Here is a 16900-nt window from a genome sequence, read left to right as displayed (position 1 = left end):
TGATCACTCTTTATATCTCTTTTCTGATTTATGATGTTCTTCGGACTGATTTTTTAGTCTTGTTTAATAGTTCAGAGAGATAAAATAAGTATTGTTATCGCAGCACTCAACAACAATATTGCATATTTTCCCAGTATCGTGCAGCACTTGTACAGATCGGATCAGCAAATCAAACAGTTACTAAACATTTTATATAATACTTTTTTTTTTTTGCTGTAGTCTAGGTCTGTAAGGGTTAATTGTGGGTTTTTAAATTTTTGGATTGCCCCATTTATTTAGACGGGTCTTGGAGGAACTTTGCAAATATGGCTGTTGAGTGAACAGACTTTCCTTATGATCTGACTATTTTTTTGCACAGCTCATGATTCAGACTTCTTCAGTTTAGTGTTGTTGTTTCTCGGCTCGGGGGGTTGTTTGGCTTGTGTCTGAAACTGGAGCTCGTCGTCTGATTCTGCTCAGGATAACGAGACTTACTGAGCGGATTTACAGAGCATGTGATCTGCAGCTCCTTCAAGCTAATCAGACTCGAGAGTACAGGAGAAAACAACTCTTGAGCAGCAAACACTGCCTCATTCATTTTAAATGGTTTATTAGTCTTTTGTGTGACAAGTTGAATATGGATAAAGAAGTAAAAAGTAATATATTGTGCATTATTAATTGTATAATATATTGTGCACTATTAATCCTGTGAACCCCAATTCCCTCATCCATATTAGGTCAATCAAACAAAGAAAAATAATACATAAAAACTAAAACTGCTGATATGACATTAAAACAAAAATAAATAAATGCTAAATGCTGCTGATATGGCATTAAAACATAAATAATTAACTGCCAAACATTGTCAATGTGTCATTAAAACCTAAATAAATAAACATGATATGTAACAAATACTGCGAATATGGCAGTAATGCATAAGTAAATATATAAACGAATAAACAATTAAATAAATAAATGCATACCAAATGCTGCTGATATGGAATTAAAACATAAATAAATAAATACCAAATGCTGCTGACATGGCATCAAGGAAAAAATAAATAAATAAACTGATACCAAACACTGCTGATATGGCATTAAGACATGAATAAATGCTGCTGAAATGGCATAAATAAATAAATACATAAATAAATAAATAATGGAATTAAGACATAAATAAATAACTGAATAAATAAATGGTGTTAGGACATAAATAAATAATGGAATTAATACCTTAATAAATAACTTAACAAATAAATAAATAAATGTTGCTAAAATGGTGTTAAGACGTAAATAAATAATGGAATTAAGACATTAACAAATAACTTAATAAATAAATAAATGCTGCTGAAATGGCGTTAGGACATAAATAAATAATAGAATTAAGACATTTATAAATAACTCCATAAATAAATAAATGCTGCTGAAATGGCATTAGGACATAAATAAATAATACAAAATTAAGACATTAATAAATAACCCCATAAATAAATAAATGCTGCTAAAATGGCAATAGGACATAAATAAATAAATAAATAAATAATGGAATTAAGACATAAATAAATAAACAAATAAATAAATGCTAAAACAGCATTTAGAAATAAATAAATGTACAAATGCTGCTGAAATTGCTTTAAGACATAAATAAATAAATAAATAAATAAATACCAAGTACTACTGGTATAGAATGAAAACAAACATAAATAAATACCAAATGCTGCTTAAAGGGCAATTAAACATACATAAATAAATTAATTAATTAATTAATTTGATTTAATATCAATCACTGCTGATATGGCATTAAGACAAATAACTAAATGCTGCTGAAATTACATAAATTAATACTAAATGCTGCTAAAATGGCGTAAATAAATAAATAAATAAATAAATAAAAAACTAACACTGCTGAAATGGCATTAATGCAATAATAAATAAATGAAATGCAACAGATGTACTTAAAGTATATATCAGAAAAGAAAAAAGAAAATAAAGACTGTCACATTTAGAGGTTTTGTTGTGATTGTTTATTGATTTAACCTTCCTGAGTTTATCAGAGGATTGCGCTTCATATCTCTTCCCTGATTTATGATGTTCTTCGGACTGTTTTTCAGTCTTGAACAGTTCAGAGAGCTAAAATAAGGCTCCCTTTTCTTTTACATTGTTCTACAGGGTTGAGTATGTGTGTGTGTGTAAATGTATATTTCACAATATAATGATTACATTTTTTTAGGGATGTAGAATTAAATGTTGCAATGATTTTACTGGACTTACGGGGGTTGGACAATGAAACTGAAACACTGGCTGATTTGGTGTTGGAGGTTTCATGGCTAAATGTGAGCAGCCTGGTGGTCAATCTTCATTGATTGCACATTCCACCAGTAAGAGCAGACTGTGAAGGTTTAATCAGCAGAGTTATAGCACAGTTTTGCTTCAAATATTACAATCCACACAGCATTATGTGTGACATGTCAGAGTTTAAAAGAAGACAAATTGTTGGTGCTTGTCTCACTGGTGCCTCTGTGACCAAGACAGCAAGTCTTTGTAATGAATCACATCCAACAGGAATAACTGTGGATGCAAGGGGAAGCTGCTTAACCGCCCATTGACACGGGATGTCAACTTCACCGCTTCCCATTCACTTTGAATGCATCCATGGATGCTGATGTTGGCCTATTTCAGCTCTACATGACTCGTCTGGTGTAGATCAGTGTACTTTTAGGACGCTCTTACAAATCTCCCTTTCTCCCTCTGAGGAAGGATGTTCTTAGAAACGGTGTTTAGCTTCAGCAGACCTGCTGCCTCTGCATTTCCCATCCGTTTGCTCAGGATTAAAGATTTAGCCTCATTATTTCTTTGCAAGCGTGTTGCTTAAAATAAGCACAGATCTGACATCGCTCATCAAATGTGTATGAAGAACTTAAACAGCAAATATGGATCATCTTCACACATGATTTATCCTCTTCAGCCTGATATTTTGGTCATGTAGGAGAGGATGTTGTGATGATCTGTCATTTCTGTGTGTGGCAGCTATAAAAGAGGAACGCTATCGATACAGCAATGGCCTGGAGCCGGTCGAGGACGTCATGGGGGTCGCTCAGCCCGTGCGCTTCAACAGTAAGAGCACTGCTTTGATTTGGATTGTTTTGTGGTTTGGTTTGTGTCTTGTTGTCTTGTTTAGTGTTTTGATTTGGTTTTTAGTTTTGTCATATTTCATTTTTGGTTTTTATGCTTTTGTTTTTGTTTTGTTGTTGTGTTTTTGTTTAATTTTTTGTTTTGCTTGTTTGGGTTTTTTGTTTTATTGTTTTTGGTTTTATGGTACGGTTTTTGTTTTTCTTTTGTTTGTTGGTTTTGTTGTGTTTTTGTTTTATTTTTTAGTTTAGTTTTGCTTTGTTTGGGTTTTTTCTTTTATTATGTTTTTAGTTTTCTTTTGTTTGTTGGTTTTGTTTTGTTTTTGTTTTGTTTTTTTATAGTTATTTGTTTTGTTTTTTATGTTTTTGGTTTCCTTTGTTTGTTTGTTTTGTTCATTTTGGGTTCCTTTATGTTATATTTTTCAGTTTTGTTATGGTGTTTTGTTTTATGTTTTGTTTTTGTTTTGTTACGGTTTTGGGTTTTCTTTGTTATTTTTATTTTTATTTATTTTTTTATGACTTTTTGTTTTGTTATTTTAATTTTTAAAGTTCTGTTTTTCTTTGATTTGTTTCCGTTTTATGTTACGGTTTTCAGTTTTCTTTTGTTTGTTGTTTTTTCTTTATGGTTATTTGTTTTATTATGTTTTTGGCTTCCTTTGTTATGTTTTTTATTTTTTTTATGGGTTTTGGTTTTGTTTAGATTTTCGTATTTTTTGTTTTTTGTGTTATGTTTTTTGGTTGTACTTGTGTTATTTATATTTTTGTTTTTGCATGGTTTTTGTTGTGTTTCATGTTTTGGTTTTGTTATGTTATGGTTTTTGGTTTTTTTATAATTTTTTTTGTTTTATGTTATGTTTATTTTAGTTTTGGTAAGGTTTTTGTTTTGTTATTTTATGTTATTGTTTTGTTTTTGTGTAGTTTTTCTAAAGTTCTTTACAGTGTTATTTAAAACAAGATTTGGTTTGTTTTAATGCCTGCAATAAATGTTATAGAACAACATTTCAGCAGTGGGAAAATAAAATAAAATATTCTGTAAAGTATATAGAAAAGTTTCTAATAGTATGTCATAGTTGTACTATTTTTACCACATGCATGAAATAAATCCAGCTTCAGTGAGTGTTAAATTTATCTTTTTTTTACTAATCTCCTATATATATATATATATATATATATATAGCTTTGGAAAAAATTAAGACCCTTATTGATTCAAACAAACCATTGTGTTGTAGGAACCCCAACACCATATTAGGACACTTTTTAAAATACCAAATGACCTGCTTTTTAATGCTGGGTTCACACAAAATCCAAATTTAGGTATTCTTGTGCAAAAATAGGCATTTCCTTAAACGCTTCTTAACTTTTGTGGTACAAATTTAACATTTATTTTATTAATTCTTGTGCATTTGTCTTAATAGTATTTATTGTCTATTATTAGTTTAAAAAAATTTATTAATACTATTTAATTATAAATTTTGTCATTTTAGTAGTGCAAGTTCAACTTTTCTCAATGAATTTATTTGCTTCTGACTGTTTTAATAGCTTCTGTAGTCTCTTAATTATTAGTTTTAGCAATTTGAGGAGTACAAGTTATTTTATTAGTATCTATGTGCACTTACACATTTTTATACACTCATCTCAAGCGTATTTGGTTTTTACTAACTCGCATGCTTCTGCCAGTTTTTGTTAGTACAATTCAGGGGTCACCAATCCTGGTCCTGGAGGGCCGGTGTCCCTACAGGGTTTTACTCCAACTTGCCTCAACACACCTGCCTGGATGTTTCAAGTATACCAAGTAAGTCCTTGATTAGCTTGTTCAGGTGTGTTTGATTAGGGTTGGAGCTAAAATCTGCAGGACACCGGCCCTCCAGGAACAAGTTTGGTGACCCCTGGTTTAATTAAACCTTTAAATTTTCTACTGGAGTGAAACATAAAATTCAACTTGAGCCAAAAAATTCATGTGAGATGAAAACACATGCGTGAGTAATTCAGAGCGAGTGTGTTTTTGGATTCAGTGTGAATCTCTGCATATAAGACACGTACTCTTCCTCCAAACAGAGAAGTGTCCGAGCGGCTGGCACCACTACGAGAAAACGGCCAGCTGTTATAAAGTCTACCTGCGCAGTGAGAACTACTGGCAGGCGGTGGAAACCTGTCAGAAAGTCAACGGCTCGCTCGCAACCTTCGGCACCAATGAGGAGCTGCAGTTCATCCTCAAGATCGAGGTGGACTTTGACGAGAACGTGTGCGAACGCAAGGACCAGTGCAAGTGAGTGTGAACGAGAGGAAAACTAAGCTGTTGTTGAATCCTGATGCTGAACGCTGTGTTTGTCCTGCAGGTTCTGGGTTGGATATCAGTACGTGATCACTAACCAAAACCACACGCTCGAGGGACGCTGGGAAGTGGCTTATAAAGGTCGGTTTAATGTTTGCTGCTTTTGTCAAAGCATGTTGGTATTTGAAAGAATCAAATCAAACACGTCTGTAAATCATGCGTATATTTAGTGTACATTTATCTCTCGTATATATTTATGGTGTGTCTGCACCTCTCAGGGTCCATGCAGGTGTTTCTGCCTCCGGAGGGTCTTGAAGCCCTCGGTGAAGCCAATCCCACCCAGGACAATGTTTTCTGTGCTCAGCTGCAGCGTTTCCAGATCAAGAGCATGAATGAGCGCGGTCTGCACAGCTGGCATGCAGAAAACTGCTATAAGAAATTCCCTTTCCTCTGCAAGAGACGTATGTAAACACACACACACACACAGGCACAAACTGAATCAGGTTGAATGGCTTGTAATGCCTCTTTTCCACTGAGTGGTATGGTTCAGTTCGGTTCAGTACAGGTCAACATTATCAGGTTTGTAGCTCCTCTGTGAAATGGTACCCTGGGCCCGGTTTTTCAAAAGGTTTAATCCGGATAAAATTGATCCGGATTTAGTAATCCTGTTTTTGCGATCCGTGATCACGTAATCCAGTTTACTTTTTGAGCCAGTTTTTCAAAGCAACATCGGATTGGATCAATCTGATCCGGAAAGGAACTTTTCAGGATCACTAAATCTGGATTACCAGTGCTCAAACAGGATAGGACATCACAATGTAGAACTATAGATATGTAAAGAGCGACAAGTAGAATAGCCAGGGTCAGGGTCAATATAACTTTATTTTTAATTATTAAAATAATAATAATAAATAATAAAAACAAGAAAAAGCCCACCCCACCCTGTTCCAGCAGTTCGCTTATCTGAGACCTACAACTCTGTACATTGAGGATTTTTATGATAAGTTTTAAATATAGATTTAAATAAAAAAAAGACTTTATGTCAAAAACTCTTAATTATTTCAGACTTCCTCATCTGATGTGGAGAGAGCTGCTTGTCTGAGCGTAGCCTTTAGGAGGCGGATCTCAAGTCTGGTCTTGGTTTGCTGCAGTTTGGTTAGAGTCAGTTGTTTCTCTGCAGATGAAGCTGTGCTTCTGCCATTTCAGTGTCTTTTTGCAATTGTTGAAAGTGATTTCAAAAATCAGTGATTGCCATTCTTTGCATTGGTTATTCTGTAATCATTGCATGCATCACTAATAAATATTCTAAAAAGAAAAATATTTTCCATTGTGATGAATATATATATATCAATTAGTGACAGAATAAAATGTATTGTTTTTGGTCAGTTTTGACAGCTGTTTGGGGGATTATTTTATGAGGCCAAGCTATTTCTACCTTGCTGCAGGCCTATACTGAAAGGCTGAATACGTTAAAGCCTATAATCACTATAGCCTGACGGATGAACAAATAAAATTAAAACCTTATGAATAAATAGCGTATCTCGTAAGATACTGCATGATCCAAAAATAGTATTATTTAATAAATCTTTTAAGTTTTCATTACATTTTGGGCATGAAATTCACGCTAAATCCACCCTTCTGATGGGATCAGTTTAATCCAGTTTTTTGGATCAAAGTGATCCAGATCCTACAAAAAAGGTCTGAAAAACCCAAACTAAAGGTTTGATCTGGATCAAAACCAAGACTGGATTACGTGACCTAATCCGATTATGCAATCCATTTTCTTTTGGAAAAACCCATTTTCAAGATTTGATCCAATCCCTTATCCAAAATCCTAGTGGATTACTTTTGAAAACCCGGGCCCAGGTGTACGACAGAAAGTTGTTGTTGACGTCAATCTCGCTAAAAGATATGTAAAAGTAAAGCTGTACGGGTCGTCCACATATCATATTGCGGATGAAGCCCCGCCTTCTAGTACAGGAGCCAATCAGTGATCGCTATAGAAAGACAATTCTCCGGGGAATGGGCTCGGACCAGACTTGAGTTTCTGCAGATTTTCTGTGATACGAACGTTTAGAAATCAAACTAAAGAGACAGCTGTTGTTTAATTTTGTTAACGGTTATTCAAAATATGAAATGTAATCGTAAGTTTGCCAAGTAGTTTTAGAGAATTTGAGAACTTGCCTTAAAGCAGGGGTCACCAATCTCGGTCCTGGGGGGCCGGTGTCCCGGCAGGGTTTAGCTCCAACTTGCCTCAACACATGCCTGGATGCCTGGATGTTTCAAGTATACCTAGTAAGAGCTTGATTAGCTTGTTCAGGTGTGTTTGATTAGAGTTGGAGCTAAAATCTGTGGTGCACCGGCCCTCCGGGAACAAGTTTGGTGACCCCTGCCTTAAAGGGAATTTGGCTTTATACACACAAATACTTACACTCACTGGCCACTTTATTAGGTACACCTTACTAGTAAAAGGTTGGACCCCCTTTTGCATTCAGAACTGCCTTAGTCTTTCATGTCATAGATTTAACAAGGTGCTGGAAATATTCCTCAGATTTTGGTCCATATTGACATGATAGCATCACACAGTTGCTGCAGATTTGCACATCCATAATGCGGATCTTCCATTACACCACATCCCAAAGATGCTCAATTGGATTGAGATCTGGTGACTGTGGAGGCCATTTGAGTACAGTGAACTCATTGTCATGTTCCATTGTCTGAGATGATTCACGCTTTGACATGGTGCATTATCCAAACGTCACAGTAGAAATGGAGACTCATCAGAGCAGGCAGCGTTTCTCCAATCTTCTATTGTCCAGTTTTGGTGAGCCTGTGTGAATTGTAGCCTCAGTTTCCTGTTCTTAGCTGACAGGAGTGGCTTAGGTGTACCTAATAAAGTGGCCAGTTATTATGTATAAATGGTAATTACTAACCTTTCTACGAACAGGATTTGATCATTGCTATAGAACAGTGACGTCTGCAATTATATAAAATCAATAAAACATATATGAACACACGGACCCTTACAGTCTCCAAGATGTTACCAATGACAGAAAAATTACACACAGTGTGCATTATGTATTAAAACGGTGTCTTGTCTTGGCTGTGTATTTAAAATGTGTGTGTTTATTCTCCTGGTTTGTTGCACAAGCTAGTGACATTTCTGTGTGAACCAATAGCTTTGAGCCTCGCGTCTAGCTCCACCTCATTTGGTGCCATTCTGTTGTTCTAGTACACTGTAAAACCCCAAAAAATTAAAGTAACTCAAACTAGTTGAGGAAACTGATTGCAACAAACCATTTAAGTTCAAAAACTAATCATATTGAGTACTGTGAACTTTTCCATTTGAGTAAACAAAGCAATCTGAGCACAGTAAAACCGATAAATGAAGAGAAATCAAACAAACTGAGAACTGTAAACCCAATAAGTTAAGGCAACTCAAACCATTTGAGGATACTGATTTCTACAAAACTTTTGAGTTAAACTGATCTATATGAGTACTGTGAACTTACTCCATTTAAGTTGAAGTAATGAGGTATTTAATTAACTCATTACCTTCAACACTGAGTTCAAAACTCTTTTCAAACAAGTAGAATTGACTTTCAGTAAATTTTGAGTTAACTACACCTATTTCATTTGATAAAGTAGACTGTTGGATTTACAGCGTACCCTTTAGAAAGGGTACCAATAACTGGTTTGGTACGGTTTGCTTTTTGTTATCTTTTAACAGTGTAAACAGACAAAAAAATGTAGTGAACTGTACTGTATCATACCGCTCAGTGGAAACAGGCTTTAAATGAGAGTCAGAAGTGAATGATGGCATCAGTATCACTCTCTGCTGTTCTCTCGCTCTCCTACAGGACAGACATGTGTGGACATCAAGGATAACGTGGTGAACGAGGGCTATTATTTCACACCTAAAGGCGATGATCCGTGTCTGAGCTGCACGTGTCACGACGGAGAGCCGGAGATGTGTGTTGCAGCTCTGTGTGAGCGTCCGCAGGGCTGTCAGCACTTCCGCAAAGACCCCAAAGAGTGCTGCAAATTCACCTGTCTGGACCCCGGTGCGTTTAGCAGCTCGTCCTATCGCTGTTTTACTCAGTGCTAGTTGAGGAATAAAAGCTTTAAAATCAATATAGGACTTTAAAGTACACATAAAATCTAAACTAACCATATTGATTTTGTTAGCTCTCACTGCTAGTTTTGTGGTGAACAATTCATCTGTGCAGGTCATTAAGAAACAAGAATAGTTTGCCCTTTTAATCGATAAGGGAAATCTGAAAATGCACTTGCATTCAATTCTCAGATTAGGTCTGTTTGAGGTATTGGGCGTGGCTAACATACTTAACCACTCCCCTCAATCTGTCAGTTTTGACAACAAACAGAAATGGTGAGGAGGAGGAGTCTGTTAGGCTGTATTACTCTCCCCAAACCCTTTTGCCCATCCTTCTGAATGAAACACCTACTTTACTACATCCAATCAGCTCGCAGTAAAAACAACAAGCCACGCCTACTGCATGTCTCATTTAGTATTCTGTTTCTGTAGGAACTGTCACAATATGGGAAAAAGAAATAGTTGCAGCTTCCATTCATGTGGACTTGTTTACCACATTGGATGCCTGTTTTTGTGAGCTGAAGTTCTCATGTCTCACCACTAGGTGGAGCTGCTCTGCTTTTTCCGGTTGTAAATCTAAAATCTGCTGGAATGTTTAAAAAGGAAAAAATACTCTGAAAAAATTTGTAAAGCTATTAGCTGTCAACATTAGAATTAATTGGGGAAAAAAGGCTGGTGTCATTTAAGGTTACCAATTCTTTTTTTTTCAGTCTACTATTCTGTTATTTTCTTTTTATTGTTTAGTCTTTTAAATTTATTTAAGTTATGTTTTTGTTTTGTTTTAAATAGTTTATTTTTACATGTATTATTTTAATATCATCTAAATGAAAATGTTACAAATTAATTTTAAATTTTTTTATAGTTGTTAAATTTATTTGAACACAAAGTTGGAATATAAATAAAACGTAATCAATAATTAAAATAGAAGTATTGATAATAATTTAAAATATATATTTTAATATTAATTTTGTTATTTCCTACAATGTTTTGCATATATATATATATATATATATATATATATATATATATATATATATATATATATATATATATATATATATATATTATTATTATTATTTTTTTTGTTGTTGTTGTTGTTATTATTATTTGATTTATTCACAGTGCTCAGCATAATTGAGTACAGCCCATTATGAATATTTTTCTACATTTCTCAGTGAATATAGGCAATATATTTGCAAGCATTTAAACAAAACAGATTTATTAAACAGATATATTTATTAAAATAATATTTTAGTCACTAAACATAGAAATGAAAAGATAATACAATTAAATTCAAGCAAAATATTGCAAAAACAAATTACAACTTACTAAATTTGTGGTTAATATTTTCTATAGCATATACATTTGGCTGTACTAGTTTTTGGACCGTTATGGTAAGTTATTTTCTTAGATAAGCTCCAGATTTGGCTTCAGTACAGACTAATCTAATGTATATGCACAAAAATAATATTGTAGAGCTTCCTATTAAAATATAAATTTGAAAGAGAGATTTGTATACATGCTGAGCACTGTATATTTAGCTTCACTACCAGTTTGTGTTTAAACCTTAGTTTCGGATAGTTAGGAAGACTTGTCAAATATGCAGTTAATCATTTTAAAGTTAAGGTTTTTACCATGACATTTTAAATAAAGTTATTTATTTTTAAGTTTATGATTTATAATTTACTTTTTCAGTTAAGTAATTCCTTCTAGCATTTTCTTTTCCATATTTAATAAATTAACTTGTTTCAGTTAGTTAGCAGGACAGAGTGTCAAATAGTTGAAGTTGTTTTGAATAAACATTATACTCACAAAAAAAGCTTGCAAAATGTGTTAGGCACAGATTTATTTATCTTACTGAGACGAAGTATCTTTCAGTTTATAGAGTGTGTGCATGAACACTTGAAGTCAGAATTATTCGCCCTCCTGTTTTTTTCACAGAAATTCATCCGCAGTATTTCCTATAATATTTTTTCTTCTGGAGAAAGTCTTCTTTGTTTTATTTTGACTAGAAGAAAAGCAGTTTTTAATTCTTTTAAACCCATTTTAAGGTCAATATTATTAACCCTATTTGCAATATTTGTTTCGATTGTCTACAAAACCAACCACTGTTATACAATGACTTGCATAATTACCCTAATTAACTTTAAGTTAAGCCTTTAAATCTCATTTTAAGCTGAATACTAGTATCCTGAAAAATATCTAGTCAAATAAAACTATTATGTGCAGAAATGTGTTGAAGAAAATCTTCTCTCCTTTAAACAGAATTGGGCAAAAACATACAGGGGGGGGGGGGGTTCATATTTCTACCTTCAGCTGTAGTGTGTAGTGTATATTATGCAGTGAACAGTGGCTAGAGACCTGTTTCTGGTGTGTTTTCAGACGGCAGCAGTCTGTTTGACTCGATGGCCAGCGGGATGCGTCTGATCGTCAGCTGTATCTCCTCTTTCCTCATCCTGTCTCTGCTGCTCTTTATGGTGCACAGACTGAGACAGCGGCGGCGCGAGCGCATCGAGACCCTCATCGGAGGAAACCGTAAGCAAACCTGCGTCAATCACTAATATAAATAATGCACATCCGAGGCCAGGATGTTCAGACATTTGTCAGGTTTTTGTGCTCAAACTGCTCCTCTGTGTAGCACTAGTTTCTCACACATCTCATCTAAAGCCTTCAGTTGATGTGTTTTTTGACTGTTTATATGTTTTAAAATGACTGAAATCATTCAGCGCAGTGATATGGAGCTGGATAATACGCTCAAAACCTGCTGGAACTACTTTAGCTGTTGGTTTATTTGAGAGTCACAGCACACCTCAATTACAATCAAGCATTCAACAGACCTATAGTATAGGTAAGGAATAATAAATGACATGACATTGAATTATTAATAAATAATGCACACTACCTCTACACGTATGTGGCGGTGACATCCCCTAATAAAATATCAAAACTATAAAATGAAGGAGATGCTGTTGACTGTACATTTGTTGCAGTTAATTCAGGTTCCAGACTAGCTTGAGCTTGTCAGACATACCTATTTTCCCAGAATAGCTCTTAGGCTGCGCTTGTTTCTCGAGCTGAGTGTTGGTTTTCTGGTGTTGTCAATGGTAGTGCCATGTTTTTTGAGCACTTGTAGTGTAGCAAGGAAGGACAGTAGAAAAGGAAAAACTTTCAAATTAAATTTCAGTTTCACAGAGTTGTTTTCATCAGTTAATTAGGAATCAAACAGAAAACTTAAGCAAGTCTTGACATTAATATCCACCAAAGTCCATCATGACAAACTACATTTGCATTGTGGCTAAATCAGGCATGTGATCAGCTGAGGACAAGAAAGAAGGAAGACGACACCCCGCCACTTCTTCAAAAAATAATAATAATAATAAATTTTATATATATATATATATATATATATATATATATATATATATATATATATATATATATATATATATATATATATATATATACATATATATATATATATATATATATGTGTGTGTGTGTGTGTGTGTGTGTGTGTGTGTGTGTGTGTATATATATATATATATATATATATATATATATATGTATACGATTGGTGACTAATTTCATTGGCTGACGCTGATATGGCGATTGTGTCAGCCCCAACTTCAGACACGCCCTCTGTCAAACGTTGACGCTGAAGCCCCAGGTGGATCGGTGTTAGGTTCACAGAATATAACTTTCCCTGTAATTTAGTCGACTTTGTATTCTACATGATGAATAAAGTACTAGTCAGTAAACAATTCAAACTGTAAAAATTTTAAGTCCAGTTGAATTAAGTGGCCTAACATACTTAACATTTCACCCTGTAAAAAAATGATCATACATCGTTAGAAAGAGTTTATCACTTTCACTTTCCTTCGGCTTAGTCCCTGTTTTTAACAGCATAGTTTTAATTATTTATAAAACATATTTTAGTAAATTTGTAATATCATCTAAACTTATATGACACTTTCAGGTATTAAATTTGAGGTGCCCGGCTGTAGCACTGAACTAATGAAGACATCATCAGGACAGAAGACTTGCAGAGAATAATAAGAAATGTGCATCCTGGCTGGATTTATAATGTACATAGAGCACACATGGTCGTGATGCAAATGTGAGTGTGGAAAAAGTGCACAGCCGCACACGCATCCAAATCGATTTCATAATCTTGTATTTTGTCAGCGGCTTAGGCTGCTTTCACACCTGTCTCGTTTGCCCAGTTAGCGCGGTTCGTTTGGCATATGTAAAACCACCAATTGCTCTTGGATCGGCGTCTAAACAATCGCTCTGAGATGGCTTGAATGAGGTGGTCTTGGCTCGATTAAAATAAACTCTGGAGCGGATCGATTATAGTGAGAAAGGAAACGATCCGAGCCCGGTTATATCACAGTGTTTTATGGATATGTAATAGGCATACGGCTATATGACGAGAAATTTTTGAGTAGGGCGGAAGGTCATTCCAGACATCCCAAGTCTCCCTGAAGTTTCGGTAGTCTCACAGAGACTCCAGGATGCCCGCAAACGAGTGATGATCTCCTGGTAATCACGCGTCTCCCTTCTGGTCCTCAAATACGTCGCGCACCCTTCTCATCCCTTCCCACCGCATCCCTCCTCGCTCTTCAGACACGTCGTGCACACCCTGTCAAACACCACCAAACCACCACCCCTCCTGACAGCTGAGCGGGACTCTGCAAAATAAACCGTGAAACTCTGACCAGTGTGAGGAGAGTTTACTCGCAGGTGACTTGTTTTAGCTCTTTTAGTCCGTTTAGAAACTTTGCTGTGTAAAAGCGAACCGCACCAAGAGCAAAGAGCAACAATGTAACAATGTTAATCCCCGTTTCAGAACAACTGAATCGATTCACAGGTGTGAAAGCAGCCTTAGTCACATTATAGGACTATATCATTATGTTACATGCACAGTAGCCTAGGTAGGTCTACAATTACATTCTTGGAAGACGTCCAGAATGAAGCAGGTTGTCTGCTTTGATGACAATGGAGACACCCCCCACCCTACAGCAGAATCACATCCCTGCTAAATACAATATAGTCTTTCCCTAACTTTGTAGCCTGTAATGACAAGGAGCAATAGTTGAAATGAAATGTAGCCTCTGACGTTTTAAAATGAAAATGCTCCTTCATCCATGCTAACATTTTCACTGCAAAGTGTGTATGGCAGGTGTACCTGTAACAAAACTAATCTGTGTTTTTTTATTTATTTATTTAATTAATTTTCTTCAATAATTCAATTGTACCATCAGTTTACAAATCATTTATTTTATCATTATAATAAAATAATCATACATTTACTTTGCGTCTCACCACAAATGCACTGTTCAGCCTCCTCCAAGAATGCCAAATGTTTTCCCCACCTCTGATAAACCTCCAATTTAACAAGTCATATGTTTTTCATATGCTAAAACTAACATCACTGATGTGTAAATCGATCACAGCAGGTTCAACTCCCTCTTCAGATCCTGTAAGCAGACCTGTGTTAAAGCACGTGTGTAAATGATGTGTTTCTGACCCGCAGTGCATCATTTTAATCTGGGTCGGCGGGTGCCCGGCTTCGACTACAGACCGGATGCATTCGGGACGGGCCTGACGCCTCTGCATCTCTCGGATGATGGAGAAGGAGGAGCGTTTCACTTCCAAGAGCCTCCACCACCATACGCTGCTTACAAATACCCAGACATCCACCACCCCGACGACCCACCGCCTCCATACGAGGCCTCCATCAACCCCGACAGCATCCTCTACATGGATCTCGGTACGCCTCTACAGACATGCCAATTCATCGTTTCCCAGCCTGTTTTTAATGAATTTTGAAGGGTCACGAAACACCAGAGCACATGTTTTGAGCTGTTGACAGTCGTATATGTGTCTCACACTGCTAAAAACACTATTAGGACACCTATATTTCACTAAAAAGTGTAAATTGGTTGTTTTTGCGTTATTTCGAGTAAATTCATACTTCCGGTTTGAAACAAATTTTCTAAGCTGCGTCACGGCCATGAGATCTAAGCGTGTGTTCCAGCATTTAGACTGGACGTCTGTACCTGAGAGTACCGTATTAAGTCTCCGAGTGTGATGCATTAATGCATGAGTAAGGCTTGGTTCAAACCAATTGGCAAGCTCTATTGTGCAACTTCATTAATATTCATGAATGTTAGAGTGTTCAGACAGCAGAGAGATGCCTTGTTGTGTTGGCAAAACAAGCGTGAAGTGTTGCTATTACAATTTGCTGCAGTGAAGGTTTTGTTTTCATTTTCTCTCTATGAGAGCTCAGCTGGAGTCACGTGTGGATTACAGTGCAAGTGATGCACGAAAACAGTACGTGTCTAAGGAACATTGTTTACCCAAGAGCTTTTGTCATCTGCAAATGGTGAGATCTGGATTTGCTGCTCGTCTCCTCTTAATAAAGACTCTAGTGGGTGTTGATTGTATTGTCTTTGCAGATTTGGTAAGTGAGTGATCAGTGCTCTTTGTTTATACAGATGGCAAAGTTAGTTTGTATCGAGCTAACTATTACACCGATTGTAAACATGTTAGCACCGCAACCAAACTATTACTGTCGTGTAGGATTTTTCACCGCATTTTGTGACCAGAATAACACACACAGCTTTCTGACGCTACCTGCCGTGTGCATCAAAGTTTCCGGGAAATGCTGAGGTTTTTTTCTCTCATTCGCCGTGCGGTATCAAACATTGCATGAAAAATACACGCTTAGAGCAGTTCCTCGAATCAAATATCTTGTTTGTCACGTGGGGAACGAATGAATTCCCTGAATGAAAGAGCCAAACTGCAGCTAAAGTCCACCATTAAATAATTTAGCAAATAATTTGATTACTGATGTCAAATTAAACAGTCACTTTCTCCCCTGTGTGTGTGTGTGTGTGTGTGTGTGTGTGTGTGTGTGTGTGTGTGTGTGTGTGTGTGTGCGCGTGTGTGTGTGCGTGTGTGCGTGTGTGTGTGTGCGTGTGCGTGTGTGTGTGTGTGTGTGTGTGTGTGTGTTTTGACTCTGAAACTCAGCGCGTGCCCAAATCGACACTCCCATATCATCTCTTTCCTCCTCCGACACTCCCCCTTAAACAGAGCTGGACACGCCCACTTTCCTGACTTTTTCCAAAGCAGAGGTGTGAAAACATCCTGCTGAAACAAGGGGCTTTCATGGCCCTTTAAATGCACAGTATGTAATTTCCACCACTAGAGGGTGCAGATTCACAATATACCGGACGTAAGAGGATTTATGCACTGAGACTTTTCATTTGTAATTAGCCCACTCAGGTGCTTTTGGTTAACTGTCATATCATTATAAACTCACCTTGTTTAAGATCTAGTTTCTTTAAAATCAACGATCAGGTTGGATGGTAAACGTTTGTGAAAAGCCATTTTAAGGTCTCT

The 16900-nt window shown here is 36.0% G+C and overlaps 2 protein-coding genes and 1 long non-coding RNA gene across 5 annotated transcripts in view; 2 read left to right on the top strand and 1 right to left on the bottom strand.

The window, feature by feature from the left end:
* Nucleotides 1–16900, top strand: part of ess2 (ess-2 splicing factor homolog) — a 779665-nt gene that overhangs the window by 41675 nt on the left and 721090 nt on the right. The gene's annotated exons all lie outside the window — the stretch shown is intronic.
* Nucleotides 1–16900, top strand: part of dgcr2 (DiGeorge syndrome critical region gene 2) — a 39967-nt gene that overhangs the window by 17927 nt on the left and 5140 nt on the right. For all 3 annotated transcript variants that reach the window (NM_001002656.2, XM_073913791.1, XM_073913790.1), the window contains 7 exon segments: nt 3007–3093; nt 5163–5373; nt 5444–5520; nt 5658–5840; nt 9240–9443; nt 11876–12028; nt 15030–15266. In NM_001002656.2, coding sequence (NP_001002656.1) covers nt 3007–3093; nt 5163–5373; nt 5444–5520; nt 5658–5840; nt 9240–9443; nt 11876–12028; nt 15030–15266 — 1152 coding nt within the window.
* Nucleotides 6643–10110, bottom strand: LOC141376461 (uncharacterized). The gene is made up of 3 exons (XR_012386564.1): nt 8717–10110; nt 7767–8648; nt 6643–7558 (listed from the first exon to the last, which is right to left on the bottom strand). It is a non-coding gene; the product is annotated as an uncharacterized lncRNA (long non-coding RNA).

Source organism: Danio rerio, chromosome 10 (assembly GCF_049306965.1).
Source record: "Danio rerio strain Tuebingen ecotype United States chromosome 10, GRCz12tu, whole genome shotgun sequence".
In the NCBI taxonomy this organism is placed as follows: Eukaryota; Metazoa; Chordata; class Actinopteri; order Cypriniformes; family Danionidae; genus Danio; species Danio rerio.
The sequence above is the reverse complement of the archived record's forward strand: the minus strand, read 5'-3'. Positions and strand labels throughout refer to the sequence as shown.